The sequence below is a fragment of the Haliotis rubra genome, unplaced genomic scaffold, assembly GCF_003918875.1.
Source record: "Haliotis rubra isolate DU_JTF1 unplaced genomic scaffold, ASM391887v1 Scf333, whole genome shotgun sequence".
Classification (NCBI taxonomy): Eukaryota; Metazoa; Mollusca; class Gastropoda; order Lepetellida; family Haliotidae; genus Haliotis; species Haliotis rubra.
In genome coordinates, this window is record NW_025767006.1 from 199341 (window position 1) to 222745 (window position 23405).

Genomic DNA, 23405 nt, shown 5'->3' on the forward strand with positions numbered 1-23405 from the left:
ACGAATGCTTACTATGTCCTTCTTGAATGATGCAAAAGTTGGATTCATTCAGCAAACGAAACGAAGAATTCTTAAACTTTCGACTGACTTGCATTTGGTGGTGTCATGAAAGTGATAGTAAATAACCACTCTCCATACATGAAAAGTTCTTGTAACAGTCGCCCTTCTTCTCTCGATTCCACAAATATTGTGTACCTATCACTTAATACGGTGTATAGGTCACGGCTTACTACGTTGTATAGGCCGTGTTATATAACAAAGATTAGAAAAGAAACATACATGACTTAAATATTTGCTCAATACAATACAACTACAATTGAAACCGGATGTTTCACGTTCAGTACTGCGACTAGTGTACAGCAGGAAAGAAACTTCACAAAATTCCGGAAAACTTCCCTTTATGCTTCCTTATGGTGTTGCGTTGTGTCTACGATACACTACATAAAGGAGCTACTAACGTGAGAGCATAGGACAAAGCACACGGAAGCGGGTAGAGAAACTATGTCCTGGTGTAGAGGACAAATACTACATCACGACTAGGGAACTGTTTCTCAACTAGTGTAGTTGGTCGGTCAGCAATATTCCGTCTATATGGCGGCGGTCTGTAAGTAATTGAGTCTGGACCAGACAATCAAGTGATAAACAGCATGAACATCGATCTACGCAATTGGGAAATGATGACGTGTGAACAGTTTAAAAACAAATAAATGCAACTAAAGTAAGTGAGTGAGTTTAGTTTTACGCCGCACTCAGCAATATTCCAGCTTTATGGCGGCGGTCTGTAAATAATGGAGTTTGGGCCAGACAATCCAGTGATCAAAAGTATGAGCTTGGCAATTGGGAACCGATGACATGTGTCAACCAAGCCAGCGAGCCTGACCCCCGATCCCGTTAGTCGCCTCTTACGACAAGCCTGGGTTACTGAAGGCCAATATTCTAACCCGGATCTTCACGGGTGCAATGCAACTAAAGAGGGTTCAGGTGGTACTCTTCCAAAGTCAGTCAATAGATTGGGAGAAACCAAACCTAAAGTTCCAAGAATACTGTGGAGTTGGACAACTTGGTACTTGGGATGCAGGCGTGGCATTTCGTAAGTGAGGTCGTTGTCATCATCATCATCATCATCATCATCATCATCATCATCTATGACGAAAATTCAGCGTATTTTCTACTTCTACCATGGTCTATATATTGTTGCCATGTCACCACCCTATCTCTACTGTACCGAGACCAACGTCACGTATATACTTCACCAAGATATACATGTATATGTTATTGCATCGATCATGGGCAGTACACGATCAAGTCGATCTCGTGAACATGTTAACAGGGACATCACATGCACTGCACAATCGATCACATGTTAAAGTACATGTTGTCGTACGCTGCACGGCGGTGGGCACGCGTTATCGAGAGTCTCGTGACCATAGCACATGACCGGCATATGAGCTTCCTTGATAACTGCATACTATAAAGCCGTGTACATTGCCGTCTTCAGCCTGCTTCACCCTCCACACAAGGTAACGTACACGGGCACAAGCTTGTTGATTTCATACTATGAGATGTCTTAGTATAGCCCTTGGTAACTGCCATAACTGTCAATAATTGCTTATTGTATATTTGTTGAATTATATACAGTGTTGTAGTTTATATGTCATGATCGTGACCGTTTTTTTGAACTCGGTAGTGGATAGGGTGACGTTGCACATTTGAACAGCTTTAGTTCCGGGTATGTGATATTTCGAGGCTACACATCACTATGACTGACTGACTGAGTTTAGTTTTCGCCGCTTTTAGCAATATTCCAGCAATATCACGGCGGGGGATACCAGAAATGGGCTTCACACATTGTTCCCATGTAGGGAATCGAACCCGGGTCTTCGGCGTGACGAGCCAACGCTTTAACCACTAGGCTACCCCACCGCCCCTACATCACTATGAGGTGGTCTAGAGGTTATAGTGTTCGCTAGCATCACCGAAGACCCGGGTTCGTTCCCAGGTACCTCATGTGATGCCTATTTCTGGTGCCTCTTGCTGATTCCTAGAATATTACTTAAAGCTGTGTAAAACTCACTCTGGTGTCCCCTCCATGATTTAGCTAGAATTCTAAGCGGTGTAAAACAATACTCACTCATTGCTGTTAATAACTGGTTCGAACCTTGGATTCCCGGTCTGGCAACTCACTATCCATTCAGGTACATCATGTCTGAGTCTTACATCACTTTGGACTGTTAATCAACACCATGCCCTTAACTGGCCTACTGTTCAAACTCGCATGAACCAAGTTCGTAATTTCTCAGAATTGTCCGTACAATACAAAAAGATGAATGATTTCTCTTCCAAAATGATCCGGCGTTATACACCTGGCATAATGTTCCGTTTATCATAGACACTCCCTCACCCACTACTGGTTGTTGTAGATGTTCAGATACGCTGTTGTTGCCCTGCTGGTGGCCGTCGCCGTCGCCGCCCCTCTTGACCACGCCTTGGATGGCGAGTGGGAGATCTTCAAGCAGACCTACGGAAAGGTTTATTCCACGGATGATGTCGTCATCAGGTGAGACGATCCTCCTCTCCTACATTCTGACACTCTGACACTCTTTCCACACCATACCCAGACCCGTGAAGATCCAGGTTAGAATTGATCCTCGGTAACCCATACTTGTCGTAAGAAGCGACTAACGGGATCGGGTGGTCTGGCTCGCTGACTTGGTTGACACATGTGATCGGTTCCCAATTGTGTAGATCGATGCTCAACTTGATCACTGGATTGGTTGGTCCAGACTCGATGATTTACAGACCGCCGCCATATAGATGGGATATTGCTGAGTGCGGCGTAAAACTAAATTCACTCACTCGCTCCACACCATAACCGTAAAGATCCGTGTTAGAATTGGTCTCAGAAACCCATACTTTTACGGCATGTTTATGTGGACATACATTATATATGAAGGTATATCTGTATATGTTGATGTAATATATATGGTGACTCAACCCAGTGAAGATCCAGGTTAGAATTGGCCTTCAGGAACCCACGCTTGTACTAGGCGACTAACGAGATCGGGTCGTGCGGGTCGCTGAATTGGTTGATGCACATCATTGTATCATTGTCTAGCACTGGATTGTCTGGTCCAGGTTCAATTATTTACAGACCGCCGTCATTAAGCTGAAACATTGCTGAGTGAGTTAGACAACAAACAAACGCACAAAACCTCCCCCTAGCCTACAATTACATAGCGTAGTTTTGTAGTTGGAGTGTTCGCCTCTCAGGCTAAAATCCCAAGGTCGATTTCCATATGGGTTTAGTGTGGCGGTCAGTTATCGGTCCGAAAGCGTGATTGTATGGTGGCTGATTAGGGCCATCGCTTTCTCGCCTTGTCGTGATATCGCTTTCTCGCTTTCTCGCCTCCGAATTTTAAGGCGAGAAAGCGATGGCCCTAATCAACCACCATATGATTGTCGTTGTGTTTACTGCATGTTCTACAGCCATACCCTCTGTCGCCACTCTCTCACTTGCATTGCTTGCATTCCTGATCAAACTCATTCAACAATCATCAATTTAATTCAAATTTTAATTAAGCGTTTTACTTAACACTTCTTTTAGAAAGTTCAGATAGTGACTAATTTACTGGATACTGAAAGGTGTATATGGTGTGTGTGTGTGTGTGTGTGTGTGTGTGTGTGTGTGTGTGTGTGTGTGTGTGTGTGTGTGTGTGTGTGTGTGTGTGTGTGTGTGTGTGTGTGTGTGTGTGTGTGTGTGTGTGTGTGTGTGTGTGAGGTATAGTTGTCATCATTACGTCGAAAACCCGAGTTAGATTCCCCACATGGGTACGGAGTGTGAAGCTGTGGCATTGCTGGTATATTGCTGGTATATTGCTGGTATATTGCTTAGAGCGGCTTGAACCACACACGGGCTAGGAGTATGAAACGTGCTAAAACCTACTGGAACAGTTGCTTGAAAATTCGTTTATTCAATCTGATGTTTAGTGTACCTGGAGACTGTGGGTAACTTGCATTTTAAAAACACCACGTTTTAATCAGTTAAAATGACATGCTACATTCCACAAGTAAACCAATATAAAAAGTAAGCGAAGCCAACTTGAACACGAGTGACAATATGTTGCCTCAGCCTAGGTAGCAGGTGTTCCATATCCTATGGAGATTTTTTCCATCAACATTATGACCTTGTGACGCTGAAGGATCAGGGGACGTGTTACTACAAGATAACACGACCAAAGGTGCGGACAGGTGATAACACTCTGGTGATAACATGCACGTGATAACTCGTCGATCACTGTCAGCAAACTGTATTGTCTTCACCTGACATGAAGAAGGTCCGACCTCAATATTGATTTCTTATCAACTTAGATTGTTCTCAAGCTCGTGGTTCCGAAGTTCGCACATCATGCCGTGGGTTCGATACCAACTTGACCAAGGCCTAATTTGTGCGCCAGTGACTTGATGTGACCCATTTCCTGTCTTAAAGACATCTATAAATTTGTGAAAACGGACTTCCTTTATTTTCTGTCGTTATTTTGAAAGAAGCCTTGACGGCGTTTAATGATCGTCGAATATAAGCCACCGACCTATATTTGTATATGTTTGTGAAACGTATACTAGTGGTGTGAATAGAACAATACCAGCAACAACTCACTCACTATCATATACTGACTGACTGACTGAGTTTAGTTTTACGCCGCTTTAAGCAATATTCAAGCAATATCACGGCGGGGGACACCAGAAATGGGCTTCACACATTGTGCCCATGTGGGGAATCGAACCCGGGTCTTCGGCGTGACGAGCGGACGCTTTAACCACTAGGCTACCCCACCGCCCTCTATCATATACACAATACGTGACATATGACAACTGAATTGTTAACTGTAAGGAAGATGCACAAAGAATATACGGCCATAAACACCGAGCCGTCAGAAATCAACTCAAGGATGGTGTATAAAAAAATGTGAAGGGACAGTGTTGGAGAGGGGGGTGTGATAAGGGTGTCATCGATTTTGTACATGACAAGCAGGTGTGGGGGTGTCACTTACTATGTACATATTTATTTATTTTATTATTTTTAAAAGAATTTAATTTTTTTAAATTTATTTATGTTTTGGCTCTGTACAACACTTACATCTAAAGTCAATATTAACATACACTTCGCGAAACCGTGAGTATTCATAACAGATAAAGTAGGCTACCATTTGCCATGACTCCGCGGTATATACTTCTCTGTCGAACGCCGCTGGAGCGGGTTATACGGAAGTGTACCATGCCGTTAGATAATGATCTGAAACTCATGCATTGTACTAGTAAGGAAAAACCTACTCGATTAATCTCATGTGACGGTCGGGTAGCCTAGTGGTTAAAGCGTTCGCTCGTCACGCCGAAGGCCCGGGTTTCATTCCCAGCATGGGTACAATGTGTGAAGCTTATTTCTGGTGTCCCCCGTCGTGATATTGCTGAATATTGCTAAAAGCGGAGTAAATCTTTTCTCACTCACTCCTTTACTTCCACAGACGTCTGATTTGGGAGAGAAGTCTGCAGTTCATCCAGCAACACAATCTGGAGGCGGACAGAGGCCTTCACAGTTACAGACTCGGGGTCAACGAGTACGCAGATATGGTGAGTCGGGGTCAGATAACAAGTCACGTGATGCAGGGAAATATCCGGGCCGTTAGGTCAGTGTGTAGTTCCAAATGATGGATATCTCAGATATCTGAAGTGTAGGCCATGAGGACACGAGAACTGTGCATCACTGTCCAGTATCTCGTCTGAACGCTGCACTCTTAACCCACTTTTAACTTTTAACTCGAGGCACGTGTCTAATTAACTTAATCATAATTACAAGTTCCGCTTAGACACAACGGAGACCATATAATAGACAATTAGTCTTAAATACCCAAGAGTAGAGATTCGAATGAACATATTCAACTCAAGTCCAGAATGATTTGACAAGTCTGGATTGTCACAGATGTTGGGGGTCGGCGGGTAGGTTAGTGGTTAAAGCGTTTGCTCGTCACGATGAAGGCATGCGTTTGATTCCCCACATGGGTGAAACTCATTTCTGGTGTCCCTCTCCGTGGCATTGCTGAAATATTGCTTAAAGCGACGTAAAACTATACTCACTCACTCACCACAGCTGTAGACAGGAGCTATACTCAGTTACATCGGGATTTTAGTTATTTATTTACTTATTTTCAAATATATATAATATGTCATAACTAGTTTCAGTACTTACGTTAGCGCAACACAAAAAGTCTGAATAAGAAGAAGGCACAAATGAGTGCGCACGACTTGAATAAAACTTTTCCAGAATCTAGATCATTTCAAATACAACGGAGATTTAAGCGTTCGTAAAATCATAAAAGACGATGGCCTAAAGAGGGTCCTTTTGTCAGCAAGGTCACGCGTCCACCAACTGTTTATAAACACCAGACACTTCGTAGAAAATTGGGTGTGGCATCTTCACGTTTCAAAAAAAGAAAGAAAACGAACAGGGAAAAAATTGTCTTGAAGTTGAATTAAAAATGTGATCGTAAATATTTTTTACCAGACTTCAGAGGAGTTTGTGAAACAGATGAACGGTTACAGAATGGTCAACAGAACCCGTAAAGGTGCAACCTTCCTCCCACCCAACAACATCGGGGCCCTTCCCACAGAGGTCGACTGGAGAACCAAGGGATACGTCACAGAAATCAAGAACCAGGTACAGTGAACCACTGGAGAACTGTCTATAGATGGATGAATGAATGAATGAATGAATGAATGAATGGTTGAAGAGATAACTTTTGTGAGATGGATAGACAGCTATGTTAAATACCAGCTGGTGGTTCTTTATTCATATCTCCTGGTGGAACATTTGCATTATTAGAGTGCTTCTTTTAGTGCCTGTATAGGTGGGTATCCTAGCGTTCGCTTGTCACACCAAAGACCCAGGTTCGATTCCCCACTTGGGTATAATGGGGGAAGCCCATTTCTGGATGATTTTGCTGGAATATTGCTAAAAGCGGCGTTAAACGTAACACACTCTCTCACTATAGTGCCTGTTCCATTGAATTGGTTTCAGTGTCAGATTTGTTGTGACAGTGTTTGTGATTCAAGGAAGCTGGTATGAATACCTTGACTCACACCTGCCCAATCCCTTGACTCACCTATACCCAATACCTTGACTCACACCTGCCCAATACCTTGACTCACCTATACCCAATACCTTGACTCACCTATACCCAATACCTTGACTCACACTGGCCCAATACCCTGACTCACCTATACCCAATACCTTGACTTACACCTGCCCAATACCTTGACTCACCTATACCCAATACCTTGACTCACACCTGCTCAATACCTTGACTCACCTAAACCCAATACCTTGACTCACACCTGCCCAATACCTTGACTCACCTATACCCAATATCTTGACTTACACCTGCCCAATACCTTGACTCGCCTATACCCAATACATCGCCTCACACCTTCCCAATACCTTGACTCACCTATACCCAATACCTTGACTCACACCTGCCCAATACCTTGACTCACCTATACCCAATACCTTGACTCACCTATACCCAATACCTTGACTCACACCTGCCTAATACCTTGACTCACCTATACCCAATACCTTGATCTGTTACAGCTTGCCTGTGGTTCCTGTTGGTCATTCTCCGCCACAGGATCCCTGGAAGGTCAGAACTTCAAGAAGAATGGAAAACTGGTGTCTCTCTCCGAGCAGAACCTTGTTGACTGTTCCAAGCCTGAAGGTGAGTGATCATTTAACACGTAATATCAATTTTCCAAACTTTATTTGTAAGCAGCGGAGAATATGCGGAGAGTAGTCGTGATTAAAATTATCTGGTCCATCCTCCGTGGTGTAGTGGTTAGAGCGTCCGCCCGGACAGCGGAAGGTCGCGGGTTCGATCCCCGACCGCGTCATACCAAAAGACGTTAAAATATGGTACTTGTTGGTCACTGCCTGGCGCTCGGCATTAATGGGTACAACAAGGACTGGTCGGCTCGGAGTCAGTATAATGTGTCTGAGTGGGGTATTCATGCTTCACTGCGGCATGGTATCTCAGTGGGCTAGCACTATAAAACCAGCTTCAGTCTGGGATAGTACAAGCAGCCGCACATACACATACACCCGCATGCACGTCGACATATGAGCGAAATATTCTCAAGCACGACGTTAAACCCAATTTCACCACCACTTGATTAAAATATTTCTGGTCCATCCATCAGGTTTCATTGCATTCCAAGTCGCATGTCACAAATACTCGGGGTAGCCTAGTGGTTAAAGCGTTCGTTCGTCACGCTGAGGTCCCGGGTTCGATTCTCCACATGGGTACAATGAAGACAATTTCTGGTGTCCCCAGCACTGACATTGCTGGAATATTGCTACAAGCGGCGTAAAACTCAACTCACCCACTCACTCAAAAGTACTCGAACTTACCTTTTAGGCCAATTGTGTGAATGGCGGGGGACACCGGTAGAGCAAAACATGCTTACCCGCTTCGCGAACACCTGGTGTCCTCACTTATTTTCAGTGGTCCATTCATATTTGGTGAAATGATTTCAATAAATAAGTATGCACCTGGAACTGACGAAAATAGTGTTTATACCATTTTCCAACATATTTTGAAGATGTATGAACGTTGGCATCGTGTTTGTTGCTGTTAACACCGCACAGAGCCAATGCTCTGCTATATGACTGCGATGTGTAAATGATTGGGTTTGGACCAGCCAATCCAGTAACTGGTATCAAGAACGTCGATATACGTATCCGGATATTAGATCTTACAACGGGGTCCCCTTTGTCATCTCTTACAAAAGAGTTTGCTGAAGATCAATTTTACTTTATTCCTCAATTCCTCCACCAGGTAACCATGGATGCGGGGGTGGTCTCATGGACTTTGCCTTTGAATACATCAAGACAAACGAAGGTATCGACACCGAAGCTTCCTACCCATACAAAGCCAGGGTATGTTCCGGTTTTGTCAAAAACTAAAACTTATCATAAAAAACGAACCCCGTTTCTAATAATCAGTTTTGATATCCCCTTCATGTTAAACTGCTTAATTAGTCTTGCTATATAGTCATATAAACGACCTGCTTCTAGTCGAAGAGAATACTGCCAATATTCAAATGTTTGTTTTTTTGTTCTAAGACTGAAATGTGGAAGCGCGTGTCTGTTATATGTGCTATGTATATTTAGAGGAAAATGCTTTTTCCATGCATAAAACATGTTTTTAAACACATCTTCCAGGATGGACGATGCCGCTTCAAGAAGGCCGATGTTGGCGCCACCGATACCGGCTTCACTGACATTCCCCACAACGACGAGAACGCTCTTCAGCAAGCTGTTGCCACTGTTGGTCCTATCTCCGTCGCCATTGACGCCAGCCGCCCCACCTTCCGCCTGTACAAGAGCGGCGTCTACGACGAGCCCACATGCAGCTCTACCCGTCTTGATCACGGCGTCTTGGCCGTTGGCTACGGCAGCAGCGAGGGCAGTGACTACTGGCTTGTGAAAAACAGGTACTTGCTTTTGGTTAGGACTGCAAACGAAACAGCAGGAACTATATTATCATGACCTGAACTTTATTAGCAAATGGAAGTATATATTTGATTATGATTGATGACGTTGTGCCTGACCTGGTCGATTTTGTACTCGGGGTATAATATGTATATGCAGTTATGCTTATGATGACTATATTTATTACCACCAGTATCGTCAGCGTTGCTTTTTGGTAATCGTTAATATGCTCTTTAAAAAAAAGTAGGGGAATCTGAACTGTCAATTTGGATAGGAAGTATAAGCGTTAACAAACTTTCAAAGTCAGACATCTTCTGAACGCAGTATCATTTCTCTTTAGCACCACCCCTAAACAATGCACGTGCACAACACAGTAGCCCCACACACGTGCATGGAGTGTCATTCTTGATTTTGACTGTTTTAAAAAGGTCGATAAATCACTGTAGACCATTAATTTAATTAAGTAGTAGTAGTAGTAGTAGTAGTAGTAGTAGTAGTAGTAGCAGTAGCAGTAGCAGTAGCAGTAGCAGTAGTAACTGTCTTCTTGACATCCTCATCCTCATCATCAATATATTGTTATTATTCGTGTCTTCAGTTGGGGTGAGACCTGGGGCGACGCCGGCTACATCAAGATGTCCAGGAACCGCAACAACCAGTGCGGTATCGCCACCGAGGCCAGCTACCCACTTGTGTAGTCTGTCATCAACATGTTCAACTTGTACACGTGTTGACGGAATCTTAGTAACAGATTCTAATAAAAGTGTAAATATATATTTTCACTTTTCTTTTACTTGAAAGTTGAGTTTCGAGTGTACATGTAGGTGAAATATATCCCAACATACAATATTCCATATGATTATTATGGTGAATATTTGGGAAATGTAAAATCAAACGAGAAAGATTTATCTGAGAGGTGAACTGGCAGGCGTTTTATCCCTGTGGTAGAACCAGGGTGGCCCAGTGGGTACCGTGGTCGAACCAGGATCCGCTAACTATATCTGTCAGTCCCAGATTCCCACTTACTGTGAATGATTACCGATCTGTCTGCTCCTGTTTATAATAGTCCCTATGCTCATGGGTTTGGCCTTACCCTCCCCGTCTGTTTCACGTGAGTGGTAAAACGTCAATGACAGGCTTAACTATATATCTGATATAATGTTAAAAGAAAATGAAGCCAAACTTATTAAAGTACTTACTGAGTCACACGAGTGTTATCATAAAATCATACTTTACATGATAAGACTGAAAATCATACTTTACATGATAAGACTGAAAATCATACTTTACATGATAAGACTGAAAATCATACGACTTAAAATCATACTTTACATGATAAGACTTAAAATCATACTTTACATGATAAGACTTAAAATCATACTTTACATGATAAGACTGAAAATCATACTTTACATGATAAGACTTAAAATCATACTTTACATGATAAGACTTAAAATCATACTTTACATGATAAGACTTAAAATCATTAAGTTGATCATCGACATTACGCGTTTGAAAATGAATGTTTATACAAGTCCTTATTGAGCATGGCGCCACACTGAAATCAATATGTACACTCAGTAGCAAAAACCGTAATACATTTAAGTTGTTTGACTGACTGAATTTAGTTTTACGCCGCTTTTAGCAATATTCCAGCAATATCACGGCGGGGGACACCAGAAATGGGCTTCACACATTGTGCCCATGTGGGGATTCGAACCCGGGTCTTCGGCGTGACGAGCCAACGCTTTAACCACTAGGCTACCCCATCGCCCCATTAAGTTGTTTGAAGTACGACTAAAGCAAACGCGCTCTCACACTCAAGAGAAGCACAATACCCAGCTCGTATTATTCCATTTCTCAAGGATGTTGTATACCTAGTGCTCACACTCCCCACACCGATGTCTCCGAGAGAAGCCCAGCCATGAATAACAACCGTTCTTGACCCCCGTGTCAGCTCATTGTTCAGTTCCCTCCGTCCCAGGTGCACATAACAGTCCCAGTCGATGGCTGACTTGCAGGTGGTAGACGTAAACATGTGTTTCGCGGAGATATATTGTCTGGGGATTATGTAGATTGCATTTAAAGAATCAAATTCAATTTCTGAGCTTATCGGGTGGTCAGATATCATGTTTTCTTTCTTGACGACTGTAAACTTCAACTATTTGATATCCATTAAGATGTTCATTTCTGGCGCCGAGTCTAAAGTCCAGAGAGACGCAAGATCTCATGGGGCTTTAACTGTCGTCAGTATAACTTTACTAACTTCACTCTACACACCTCAGCTCCATTGTCATCTCGGCAAGCATACTGAGGATTCCATTTGGAACTGGATTTATTACTCTCACTCGTTTATGTGACTGTCAGATTGTTCATTATGACGGTAAGGCTTTTATGACCTTTATGCTGCTACACGTTCTGTTATCCGAAACAGGGACATGTTCCAGAAAGCGATCATTGAGTAACTCCCGTTGTTTGACACAGACTTAAGACATTAATTACGCTGACATCGCTTTGTTGAACAGGATCCTGCTTTCCCTATGTAATATCGCTACAATGAAATTGCATGAATATGCTTTGAGGACATTGCGACGTCGTGGCGTCACAGTGAAATTATTACATCACTAATCTCTCGGCTGATATCTTGTACTTTATGCACTCAAGACACTGATTAAATGTGTACAGATAACGGAAGAAGTGAAGTGTACCTGAGTGATCACCCCTCACAGCTCCATTCAGTCGTCACCACTCGCCCCTTTCCGTAACCTCCAAGAAGACGCTATTCGGCTTGTCCCGGAATAACACGAGTTGGTCACGAATGAACTCCATTTTTCCCATGGTATTGTTAACGGAATTACCCGAGCGGATCGGAATGCCCATGGTCGTGGACAGGACTTGCTGCACCGTTTCGCCGAATCCTCAAACAGTGACAAGTATTCGGACATCCATTGTGTTTGAATTCATTTTCGGGCGGAAATATAGATATAAAAAGCTTTCAACGTTGATATTCGTTTGCGTATCTCTCTCACACAGACCGCCGCTTTATAGCTGGAATATTGCTGAGTACGTTAAACAACAAACCGACCAACAACCAGTATAGCATACCATATTGGTACATAGCAAATTACTGTTCAGGGTACCGCTGTACAAAACAACCTTAGCGCTAAGTCTATCTTAAGTCTCTGTTGAGGTATGGGACTTACGATCACTAAAGTTGTTTTGTACAACGGCAACCAGTTCCTCAATTGGGAACATGATATGACTTGGTGAAACCCTCACTGCCATAACTACCTACAGTTTTGTCTACCAGTTCACCCGGATAGATCAAAGTTCCATTTAGCATTGTTTTGTTCAATGATCAGTGTGACATGTGACAATAAATCTTGCTCACCAATCTTGGGGCACCCCAGAGGTTAAAGCGTTCGGTCGTCACGCCGAGGGCGCGGGTTCAATTCCCCACATGGGTACAATACGTGAAGCCCATTTCTGGTGTCCCCCGCCGTGATATTGATGGAATATTGCCACAAGCGGCGTGAAGCCCAACTCAGTCACTCACTCACTGCTGAGCTTGGCAAAGTGGTCCCCTATCTGATTCCTAGTGATCCATTCACATCATGTTCACTACCAATGAACCTGTTTCGATGGCTTGTCAAGACTGGATATTGTCTGGCGTTTAAACCTTATATACCACTCAGTAGATTGTAAATAAAGCCCATTTGTTCATTTGAGTATAGGTAACCTGGTCTGGTAATGACAGATTAAACATAGCAATACAAAAGAATCGAGCGTTCTTTAACAAACCGAAACATGAGTCTCATTTACATATTCAGACAATGACCTACTTTTCAGCCTATCCCAATTTTGTCGTGTGAAAGTGAAAATACACAGCACAAACAACAACTATGGTTACACTGGATTCCAATATCTTGTTTCATAAGAAAATGGTATTTACAAATGAATTTTAATTTTAAACTTTAATAACATCGTATTTCTATATTTTATGGCGAGGTGTAGTCTGCATGACCTTAACTAAGACGTCACAGAGTGCCCCTGTTTGATGATGTCGTAAATGATTCACAATGCATCTGGCTCACTGGTTACACCTGTTATGTGTGTTTTGTGCTTATTCAGTGTAGTTCTGTTACGCACAATGTGATTGATATAATATCAATTCCGTACCAGCCCGCCAAACTTTTCTAGCGGCAGAGCCTCGTTTTGAGATTTCCACGATTTCCAGGTTTCTGTTTGTCAGTGCTCGCTGTACGACAGAGCACGCTGCACGACGTGTTAGCAAGGATTTTAAGAAGCGTAGTGTTGCAATATGCAAGTGCTAAGATGTATCAAATAATAATGATTAATATTTATGTGTCCAGTTAAATGAATTAGTCTCAAAATTCTGGACTGGTTATTGTACTAAGTTGCGCAATATGACGGAACCCAGTCAACAGGAAACGAGACTGTTCTGTAATCAATGTTTTGACCAAGTCGAAACCACCAATATTACAAAACGACAAAGCACCATAGTGGAAAAGGAAAGTGAATTTCAGTAACAGGTGTATGGGAAACATGCATAACACCCGTTATCAAAATTCACTTTCCTTTTTCACAATTGTGCTTTGTCGTTTTATAATATCAGTGATTTCGACTTGGTATTGATTCTTTTGCCCGTTAGTTTACCTTCAGCTTTAATGGATTCGTACTTGATTAGTATTAGATTGGTACTTGATTAGTATTAGATTGGTACTTGTCTAGTATTAGCTTGGTACTTGACTAGTATTAGATTGGTACTTGACTAGTATTAGATTGGTACTTGACTAGTATTAGATTGGTACTTGACTAGTATTAGATTGGTACTTGACTAGTATTAGATTAAACTTGACTAGATTTAGTATTGGTACTTGACTAGTATTAGATTGGTACTTGACTAGTATTAGATTGGTACTTGACTAGTATTAGATTGGTACTTAGACTAGTATTAGATTGGTACTTGACTGAGTAGTATTAGATTGGTACTTGACTAGTATTAGATTGGTACTTGACTAGTATTAGATTGACTAGTATTACTTGACGAGTATTAGATTGGTACTTGACTAGTATTAGATTGGTACTTGACTAGTATTAGATTGGTAGATTGGTACTAGTATTAGCTTAGTACTTGACTAGTATTAGATTGGTTTGACTAGTATTAGATTGGTACTTGACTAGTATTAGATTGGTACTTGACTAGTATTAGATTGGTACTTGACTAGTATTAGATTGGTACTTGACTAGTATTAGATTGGTACTTGACTAGTATTAGATTGGTACTTGACTAGTCTTAGATTGGTACTTGACTAGTATTAGATTGGTACTTGACTAGTATTAGATTGGTACTTGACTAGTATTAGATTGGTACTTGACGAGTATTAGATTGGTACTTGACTAGTATTATATTGGTACTAAAGCCTCTGCTAAAACGGCCTTGATGCAACTGAAATGCAAGCAAATTTATGTAATCTCATTTTCAAATTTTATACCATACCGTGGGTTCGAATCCCGAAAGAATATTTAATCGCAGCGTTATGATATTAATAATCTGGCATCATAGTCACATGACATTCTTGAAACGTTGTCATTCAATCAAGCATATCTGTGAAGACACTTACAAGTAATTCATATTAACAACCTTCAGATTTATTACAAAGTAGGCAGTGTCCAAAGCACTCGATTCCTGCACAAGATCAATCTGTTCCTCACGCCACCGGTGTAAATCAAACCCATAACGCGGTCGAACAACACTTGAAATCGATCAAAACCAATCGGAGCGTTATGATCGATACACATACAACCGGTATACACAACTGTAAGGGCACGGGTAGAGAGGGGTGTTTGTGTTGAGCTATATATATGACGGATTTGTTGGGTAGTTTTTCTGAATGCTGGTTGTGGTGAATCTTGATGTTCATTTTAACGTGGAATTGTGTTTGGTTGGAAGCTGTCGACTGTCGTGACATGTAAGTATACATATATCAGATATTTCTTCGGATGCTATACGTAAATATGGTTATTAGGTTTAAGCCCTACTGTGAAACTGATGAAAGAAAGCAGATATTTCTCATCATCTAAGCATAATCTGATGATGACATTGAGACAAGGGACGATTTCCGTATAGTCTGAGACGAGTAATGTCCCCGTGTTGTTGAAGGATGCGTAGTTTGTAGGTTCGTTTCCAGAATTTAACCTGTTTTTGACCATTAGCCTGTAAGCAGTAAACCCGTGCCGATCTTTCCTCCTTGTAACTAGGATGATCACCGATTTTCAGTGATCCATTCATACAATATTTTGCCCTTTAAACTATAATTTGAGCATACTGAAGACGGGCCATTCCTTTTCACTGACGTTTTACATTATAAATACCCCACGTTGTGCACGTTCGCGAACAACTGGTATCGTCAATGATTTTAAATAATGCTATAATAATGTTCATCACTATTTGGAATTTAACACCCCTTTCTCCACAGATAACCAATTATTTTAAATTATGATTTAAATAATGTTCATCACTATTTGGAATTTAACACCCCTTTCTCCACAGATAACCAATTATTTTAAATTATGATTAAGAAATAATGTATGATCTATCACTATTTGAATTTTTACAACCTTTGCACGTTCTCCACAGATAACCAATTATTTTAAATTATGATTTAAATAATGTTCATCACTATTTGGAATTTTACAACCCTTTCTCCACAGATAACCAATTATTTTAAATTATGATTTAAATAATGTTCATCACTATTTGGAATTTAACACCCCTTTCTCCACAGATAACCAATTATTTTAAATTATGATTTAAATAATGTTCATCACTATTTGGAATTTAACACCCCTTTCTCCACAGATAACCAATTATTTTAAATTATGATTTAAATAATGTTCATCACTATTTGGAATTTTACAACCCTTTCTCCACAGATAACCAATTATTGTTTGGCACTGACGTTGTATATTTTTGCATTAAGATAACAAACTAAGATCTATCTTCATGTGTTTGTGAATCTTCTGTTTTCCTATACCAATAACACAACTGTTCAAATCAATATCTCTCTACGCGGAACATCCCTCTACAGAACCACGAAATGTCACCTGAGTGAATGAGTTTCGCACTCAGCGATCCTGACCACCCGATCCCGTTAGTCGCCTCTTACGACAAGCATGGGTTACTGAAGATCAATTCTAACCCGGATCTTCACGGGTAAAAATGGCACCTGGATCATGAGACACGAAATGGAAAGCAGTTTTTCAGTGATACTGCAGCAGTTTCGCAGTTACTTAGGACAAGCCCCACACACTCTACCCATGTGTGGAATCGAACCCGGATCCTGCTTATATCAGAGTAGGATTGGGATTGTAGTACCACGAAAGGCTCGCGTTTGTATAACGAACAGATCGCGAACCGGTCGCGTCAGCAGCGCGATCGAGTGGGGCGTTACTACAGATAGCTAGTCTGTCTCACAGTCCCTGAACCACATTAATATCCCTACTGCCAAGCCCTCTCTGCAGTGCTAAAGCCCTAAATAAAGCAAGTCTAGATTTCCTCAGGTTCTGAATCTCTGGTCTCCCCAGGGCTCCTTTTCAATATAAATGGGCTTGTTTGTTACTATCAAAATTATATATATTCAGAGACTAAGCCTTAGTCTAACAGATAGCATGCATACAATTCAATGCAATATACGCTTTAATATACACATGCATTAGTTGACTGTAGAGAAGTCCACCTCCACTTGAGTATGTATTCACGAGTCCGTCTTCCGAGTATCACCTTTCAAATCAGGCGTGCTCAACAATACAGAGGCACTCTCACTCTTACAGAGCGTGCTTTGTGAGAATGCTGTTTGCTCATCTGTCTGCATACTTGTTTGAATTTACCGATCAATATTGCTTCTGTGCTTAAGTTATTTTATCTGCGTTATATTCATATATGTATAATGTAACTGGAGTCTTTAAACAAGGGGGCGGTGGGGTAGCCTAGTGATTAAAGCGTTCGCTTGTCACGCCGAAGACCCGGGTTGGATTCCCCACATGGGTACAATGTGTGAGGCCCATTTCTGGTGTCCCCCGCAGAGATATTGCTGGAACAATGTTGAAAGTGGCGTAAGCCCTCACTCACTCACTCACTCACTCACTCACTCACTCACTTTAAAGAAAACGCGATGATTAAGTACATAATATTTCTAAACTGTGACCCGGGCCCACTTGCACAGAACGATCTTAGCGCTACAATTATTCTCTTGTTTGTTTGTTTTCAGAGCTACATGGTATATAGTTTTTAGCAATATTCCAGCAATATCACGGCGGGGGACACTAGAAATGGGCTTCACACATTGTACCCATGTGGGGACTCGATCCCGTGTCTTCGGCGTGACGAGCCAACGCTTTAACCACTAGGCTACCCCACCGCCCCTTTAGTGGAAGATCATTTAATAGAAGATAAATAGACCCTTAGGGATAGACTCTACAGGTCCCTGTAGGTGACAGGAACGGCTTTCACCTACACCTATGATCATTCCTCCAACGCCATGCAATCATTTTGGGGGTATTAACTAAAACCCAATAAAACAACACTATATGCTGGGTAAAGAAGAACAGCATCACTGTACTAGACAACACTGTTATTCACAAAATTTTATACATTTATTCCATTTGTTTGTTGTTGATAAACACGGTACTCAACAATACTCTAGCTGTATGGCGGTGGTTAGTAAATAATCGAGTTTGGACCAGACAATCCAGTGATTGAAATTGTGAGTATCGATCTACGCAATCGGGATGCATCAACTAACTCAGCGAACCTAACCACCCGAACTTGTTAGTCGCCTCTTACGACAAACATGGGTACTAAAGACCAATCCTACCCGGATCTTGACGGATCTGCAGAGATTTCAGGTGTCAATCCGTGATTTACTTGACATAAGACGGCGTTGGCTCAGACTCGGTTACCTGGATGATTGCGAGTTAATCACTGGATTGTCATGTCTAGGTTACCAACACCCGCCACCATATAGCTAAAATATCGATGCAAGTGGCTTTAAACGACAAATAAGAAATAAATGCAATAAATAATTATACTCAGCTTGATTACACTTCTGTACACAAATCAAAGCTGTGCCCCAGACCAAACAACAGTTCTCGGACCAATACCTTCAAATACACCACTGGAAGGGTATGTCAGCACTCGAATAGCTTCTTAATTGGAACTTTAACGAGCAATGTGCGTGTTTGATGATTGCAATACATTCATGGCGATGATGTGTCAAGTATCACCGAGTTAAACGTCCAGTTCTTTGTTGATGTTGTCGTGATAGGATTGTTAGGGGTTGCAACCGACCCGGTCAGATAACTAAGTACTGTGAAACTGTTACAACGTTTGTTACAGATCCACTGCTCTCCAGTCTGATGAACATCAGAGCAACGTTGTCGACATCCTGCACGTATGCTTCTCAGCATTGCGGCGTTGACGACACAGTAACAACGAGTAGCTAAGACATATGAGGTAGGATATATCTTTTTTTAATGTTTTGTGGTGTTGTTAAAGAAAGTACAAAAGAAAATGTCCACCTTTGTGTTGGGATTATTTGAAGAAAAGACGGAAGTATTTTGAACAGTGTTTTAATTGTGACTTAAAAGTGTGTTTCGCTGGGGTGTTTTTTGTTGTTTTGGGGGGGGGGGGGGTGACGATAAGGTTCGGTGTGGTGTGATGTTTGTGGTGTTATGTGGTGTGTGTGGTGACGATAAGGTACGATGTGGTGTGATATTTGTGGTGTGATGTGGTGTGTGTGGTGGCGATAAGGCACGGTGTGGTGTGGTGTTATGTGGCGTGTGTGGCGACGATAAGGTACGGTGTGGTGTGTGTGGTACGGTGTGGTGTGATGTTTGTGGTGTGATGTGGTGTGTGTGGTGACGATAAGGTACGGTGTGGTGTGTGTGATACGGTGTGGTGTGGTGTTATGTGGTGTGTGTGGCGACGATAAGGTACGGTGTGGTGTGTGTGGTACGGTGTTTATAGGCATCAACAGTAAGCGTTAAGCATTGGCATGTTCGCATGGTCTAGCATTGACCCCAGATCAGGGTTGTTACACCGTCAAGCTATTTTGTACCGGCAGTCATTTAGTCAACACATGCCCCCACTGATTCAATTCTATTGAGGTTCTTTGCAAAAAACAACGTACAATTCTCTTATACCTCAAACATCGAGTAGTGTGCAGGTCGTGTATGGCAGTGAAGAAATGCAGTTGAACTTCTAGTATTAGATCTTTTCGTGGATGTTGAGTTAACCATCGCGACTTTAAAGCATGCCTCCAAAAGTAAATGCATGTTTTACGGCATCATGACCAAACGTCCAATACGTCAGATGGTATATATACCCGTGTAGATCCGGGTTAGAATTGGTCTTCAGCAACCCATGCTTGTTGTAAGAGGCGACTAACGGGATCGGATGGTCAAGCTTGCTGAATTGGTTGACACATGTCATCGTATCCCAATTGCTCATGCTGTTGATCACTGGATTGTCTGGTGCAGGTTCTATTATTTACAGACAACCACCTTATAACTGGAATATTGCTGAGTGTGGGTTAAACAATAAACAAATAAAGATGGTGTATGCGTGTATTTTAGGCAGGTTTAAAACAACAAAGACACACTTCTGTAAGGAGGAACTACCGTTATATAGCCCTAACCCATGCCATAACGTCCAGGTTTAATGCAGTGTCCGTGTGTAGATTGTACAGCTCTACAGTTGACGGACTTTTCGTGTAGATTGTACTGCTCTATAGTGGGGAGACTTATCTAAACGCTCGAAGTGATTGAGGTGTTGATTCGTTTGTTTGTATAGTGTAAGTAATAGCCTTTCGAACGGCCCACGTCGAGACAGATAAATCTGTAACATGTTGCTACACAAATATTGAATCGGTGTTACTTGATAAGATCACTTTAGTCGGTCTTGTAGCGACTACGAGGATTAGAGATAATGATATATATCGAGTGTCGTGCAAAGTGTTTGGGATGGGTGACTGGGGACTTGGTAGCTCTGAGATACGACTGTACGGGTTCTGTGATATGTAACTGAGGTCTGTACGGGTTCTGTGATGTGTAACTGAGGCTTGTACGGGTTCAGTGATATGTAACCGAGGTCTGTACGGGTTCTGTGATATGTAACTGAGGCCTGTACGGGTTCTGTGATATGTAACTGAGGCCTGTACGGGTTCTGTGATATGTAACTGAGGCCTGTACGGGTTCTGTGATATGTAACTGAGGCCTGTACGGGTTCTGTGATATGTAACTGAGGCCTGTACGGGTTCTGTGATATGTAACTGAGGCCTGTATGGGTTCTGTGGTTCTGTAACTGAGGCCTGGGTTCTGGATATGTAACTGAGGCCTGTACGGGTTCTGTGATATGTAACTGAGGCCTGTACGGGTTCTGTGATATGTAACTGAGGCCTGTACGGGTTCTGTGATATGTAACTGAGGCCTGTACGGGTTCTGTGATATGTAACTGAGGCCTGTACGGGTTCTGTGATATGTAACTGAGGCCTGTACGGGTTCTGTGATATGTAACTGAGGCCTGTACGGGTTCTGTGATATGTAACTGAGGCCTGTACGGGTTCTGTGATATGTAACTGAGGCCTGTACTGGTTCTGTGATATGTAACTGAGGTCTGTACGGGTTCAGTGGAGTGGGACTTATGGACTGCACGACTTCTGTGATATATGATCGATGAATTGATGGTTTTGTGGACAACGGGTTAAGTGATTGAGGACCGTTCGGTTAGAGAAGTGTGGTGATTTGAGAGAGTATGGATTCTGTTTTGGGATGATTTGGCAACTGTAACGGTTCTATGGTTCTACGGTTTTACGCCGCTTTTAGCAATATTCCAGCAATATCATGGCGGGGGACACCAGAAATGGGCTTCACACATTGTACCCATATCTGGAATTGAACCCGAACCTTTGGCGTGAAGAGCAAACCTTTTAACCACCAGGCTACCCTACCGCCCCTTAGATATCAGACCGAAGTGGCTTTGTGGCTGGCGATTAACCGTGGAAAGAGCCGTTAGCACAGGTAGATTTTTGCGACAGGTCATTTGTTGGTGTGTTCTTAAACGAGTGTAAAATATGATATATTAATCATTCAACGCCTTTCATTTGCTTCAGGCAAGGCACAATGGGGAACCAGAAAGACCTGGCATATAGACGAGCTAAGAAATCAAGGTCACCATCAGCAGGAAAATTACTCCCCATTCATAATATCGGTTTTGGTGAGAACAACGATGACCTTGAGAGTGTCAGCTTCCATCAAAGTACGGAATCCTTGAGCAGTTTGTCTGACAGCAAAATACCGGAACTAGTGTGCTCAAAATATGCGGTTATCGGTGATCCTCACGCCAGAAAGATTAAACAGCGGAAGAAGACCAAATACTGGACTATGCCGGAGTTAGGCAAAGAGAAGAGCTTGCTGGTGGCGGAATCAAACGACCGGTTGTTTGACCGGAAGAACCTTTACGGCATCAAACAACAAAAGCGATATGAGAGACTGATACGGGATGACACTAACGGAGTATCGGAAAATGACTGCACTCCGAGGCGATCCGTGGACAAAGAGAAGGACTATATTCTGTCAGATTACTACACAACGGGGACTTCCAGAAATATGAGCGTGATGAGGTTCACGTTCCAACAGTGTATCAGAACTACTTCAGCAGACGTAGGAACAAGGACCTGTATGTTCGTCATAAGTACTCTGAGGAATACAGGAAGCGGAACTCGAGATTTCCGACATGCGCAAGAAGCTTCCAGGGCGCAGATTCCAGGACTCACTTCTGTGATGTCCTTGGGAAGAGGTTCTGTAGTTGTTGTGAAGAATATTCCAACAGACTGTTTTCTTGGAAGTATGAAAGGCGGAAACTGCTGCCAATTCAGGCTTACTATGAATACTAATTCTCTGTATTTGAACCACTACTTCTAGTGTGTAAGAGGAGGTTAATCTATTACATAATATGACGCGGCAACTGACCCCAAACCGCAAGATCGGTAACCCATGTCGATATACACAGGAAAGCAGTTGGAACACTATTTAGCTACGTATAAGCCGCGTCAAGGTGTCAGCTCCTTACAAGCCTGTGTGAAGGGTTGGTGTTAAAATAGGTGTAGTGCTAAGAATGGTTTGTGCAAAGGTGCCCATTACACAAACTATGCCTCTCAGCAGTGTGCGAAATAGTTACCAATTTATTTCTAGCAGTCGGGCTAGTTATGCCTGAAAGTTACCAGCCCAAAAAATAATTCCGAAATTTGAATGTAGAAACTAAGAAAACGATTACAAAAATAGATGAGAATAAGATATTGTCGGAATGACAGGGGTTTCATCATTAAGCTGCTAATATGATGACCATTTTCATCAGGCCATAATCGTGCATGATTTAAAAGTGTATTATAACTTAACAAGTCGGAGAGTCATATATTTACAAAATGACCCCATGAAAATTCACTAGCCAGTCGGGCCAGTGACTGTGGAGATTTATTGGCCCGACTGGATTTTTACTAGCCACAGGCTAGCGGGCCAGTGGCTGTTTCGCACACTGCCTCTCAGCACAAAGAACTCGTAAGGGTAAAGGAGGTAGGTCGTTGCCCTTGTCACACCTGTGCCAACTCATCTTGCCACATTAAGTCCTGTTTTGGATAGTGCGAATCCCACTTTCGCCTTGATTACAATTATTGGTTTGATAATAGTCATTTACATGTTGTTCAATTTAAATTTTAAAAATGGCACTATAAGAACATTTAATCAAAATTGGAATCAATACAAGTCTCAGACGTTGGACTTTTCCATACTATGT

General features: G+C 42.1%; 2 protein-coding genes across 3 annotated transcripts; both read left to right on the plus strand.

Moving 5' to 3' along the window:
* Window positions 1-1393: 1393 nt before the first annotated feature.
* Window positions 1394-10309, plus strand: LOC124284302 (procathepsin L-like). The gene is made up of 8 exons (XM_046720380.1): window positions 1394-1520; window positions 2421-2557; window positions 5520-5625; window positions 6557-6709; window positions 7643-7766; window positions 8883-8983; window positions 9269-9540; window positions 10134-10309. The coding sequence occupies exons 2-8, from the start codon at window positions 2421-2423 to the stop codon at window positions 10231-10233; spliced, it is 993 nt and encodes a 330-aa protein (XP_046576336.1). The 5' UTR covers window positions 1394-1520; the 3' UTR covers window positions 10234-10309.
* A 1470-nt stretch (window positions 10310-11779) lies between these two features.
* Window positions 11780-22812, plus strand: LOC124284303. Of its 2 annotated transcripts, none has more exons than XM_046720381.1 (3): window positions 11780-11918; window positions 18954-19070; window positions 21727-22812. In XM_046720381.1, the coding sequence occupies exons 2-3, from the start codon at window positions 19066-19068 to the stop codon at window positions 22535-22537; spliced, it is 816 nt and encodes a 271-aa protein (XP_046576337.1). In that variant the 5' UTR covers window positions 11780-11918; window positions 18954-19065; the 3' UTR covers window positions 22538-22812. The 2 variants fall into 2 exon arrangements, with proteins under 2 accessions (XP_046576337.1, XP_046576338.1); XM_046720382.1 differs by lacking the exon at window positions 11780-11918 and adding an exon at window positions 15377-15528.
* The last annotated feature ends 593 nt before the right edge of the window (window positions 22813-23405 follow it).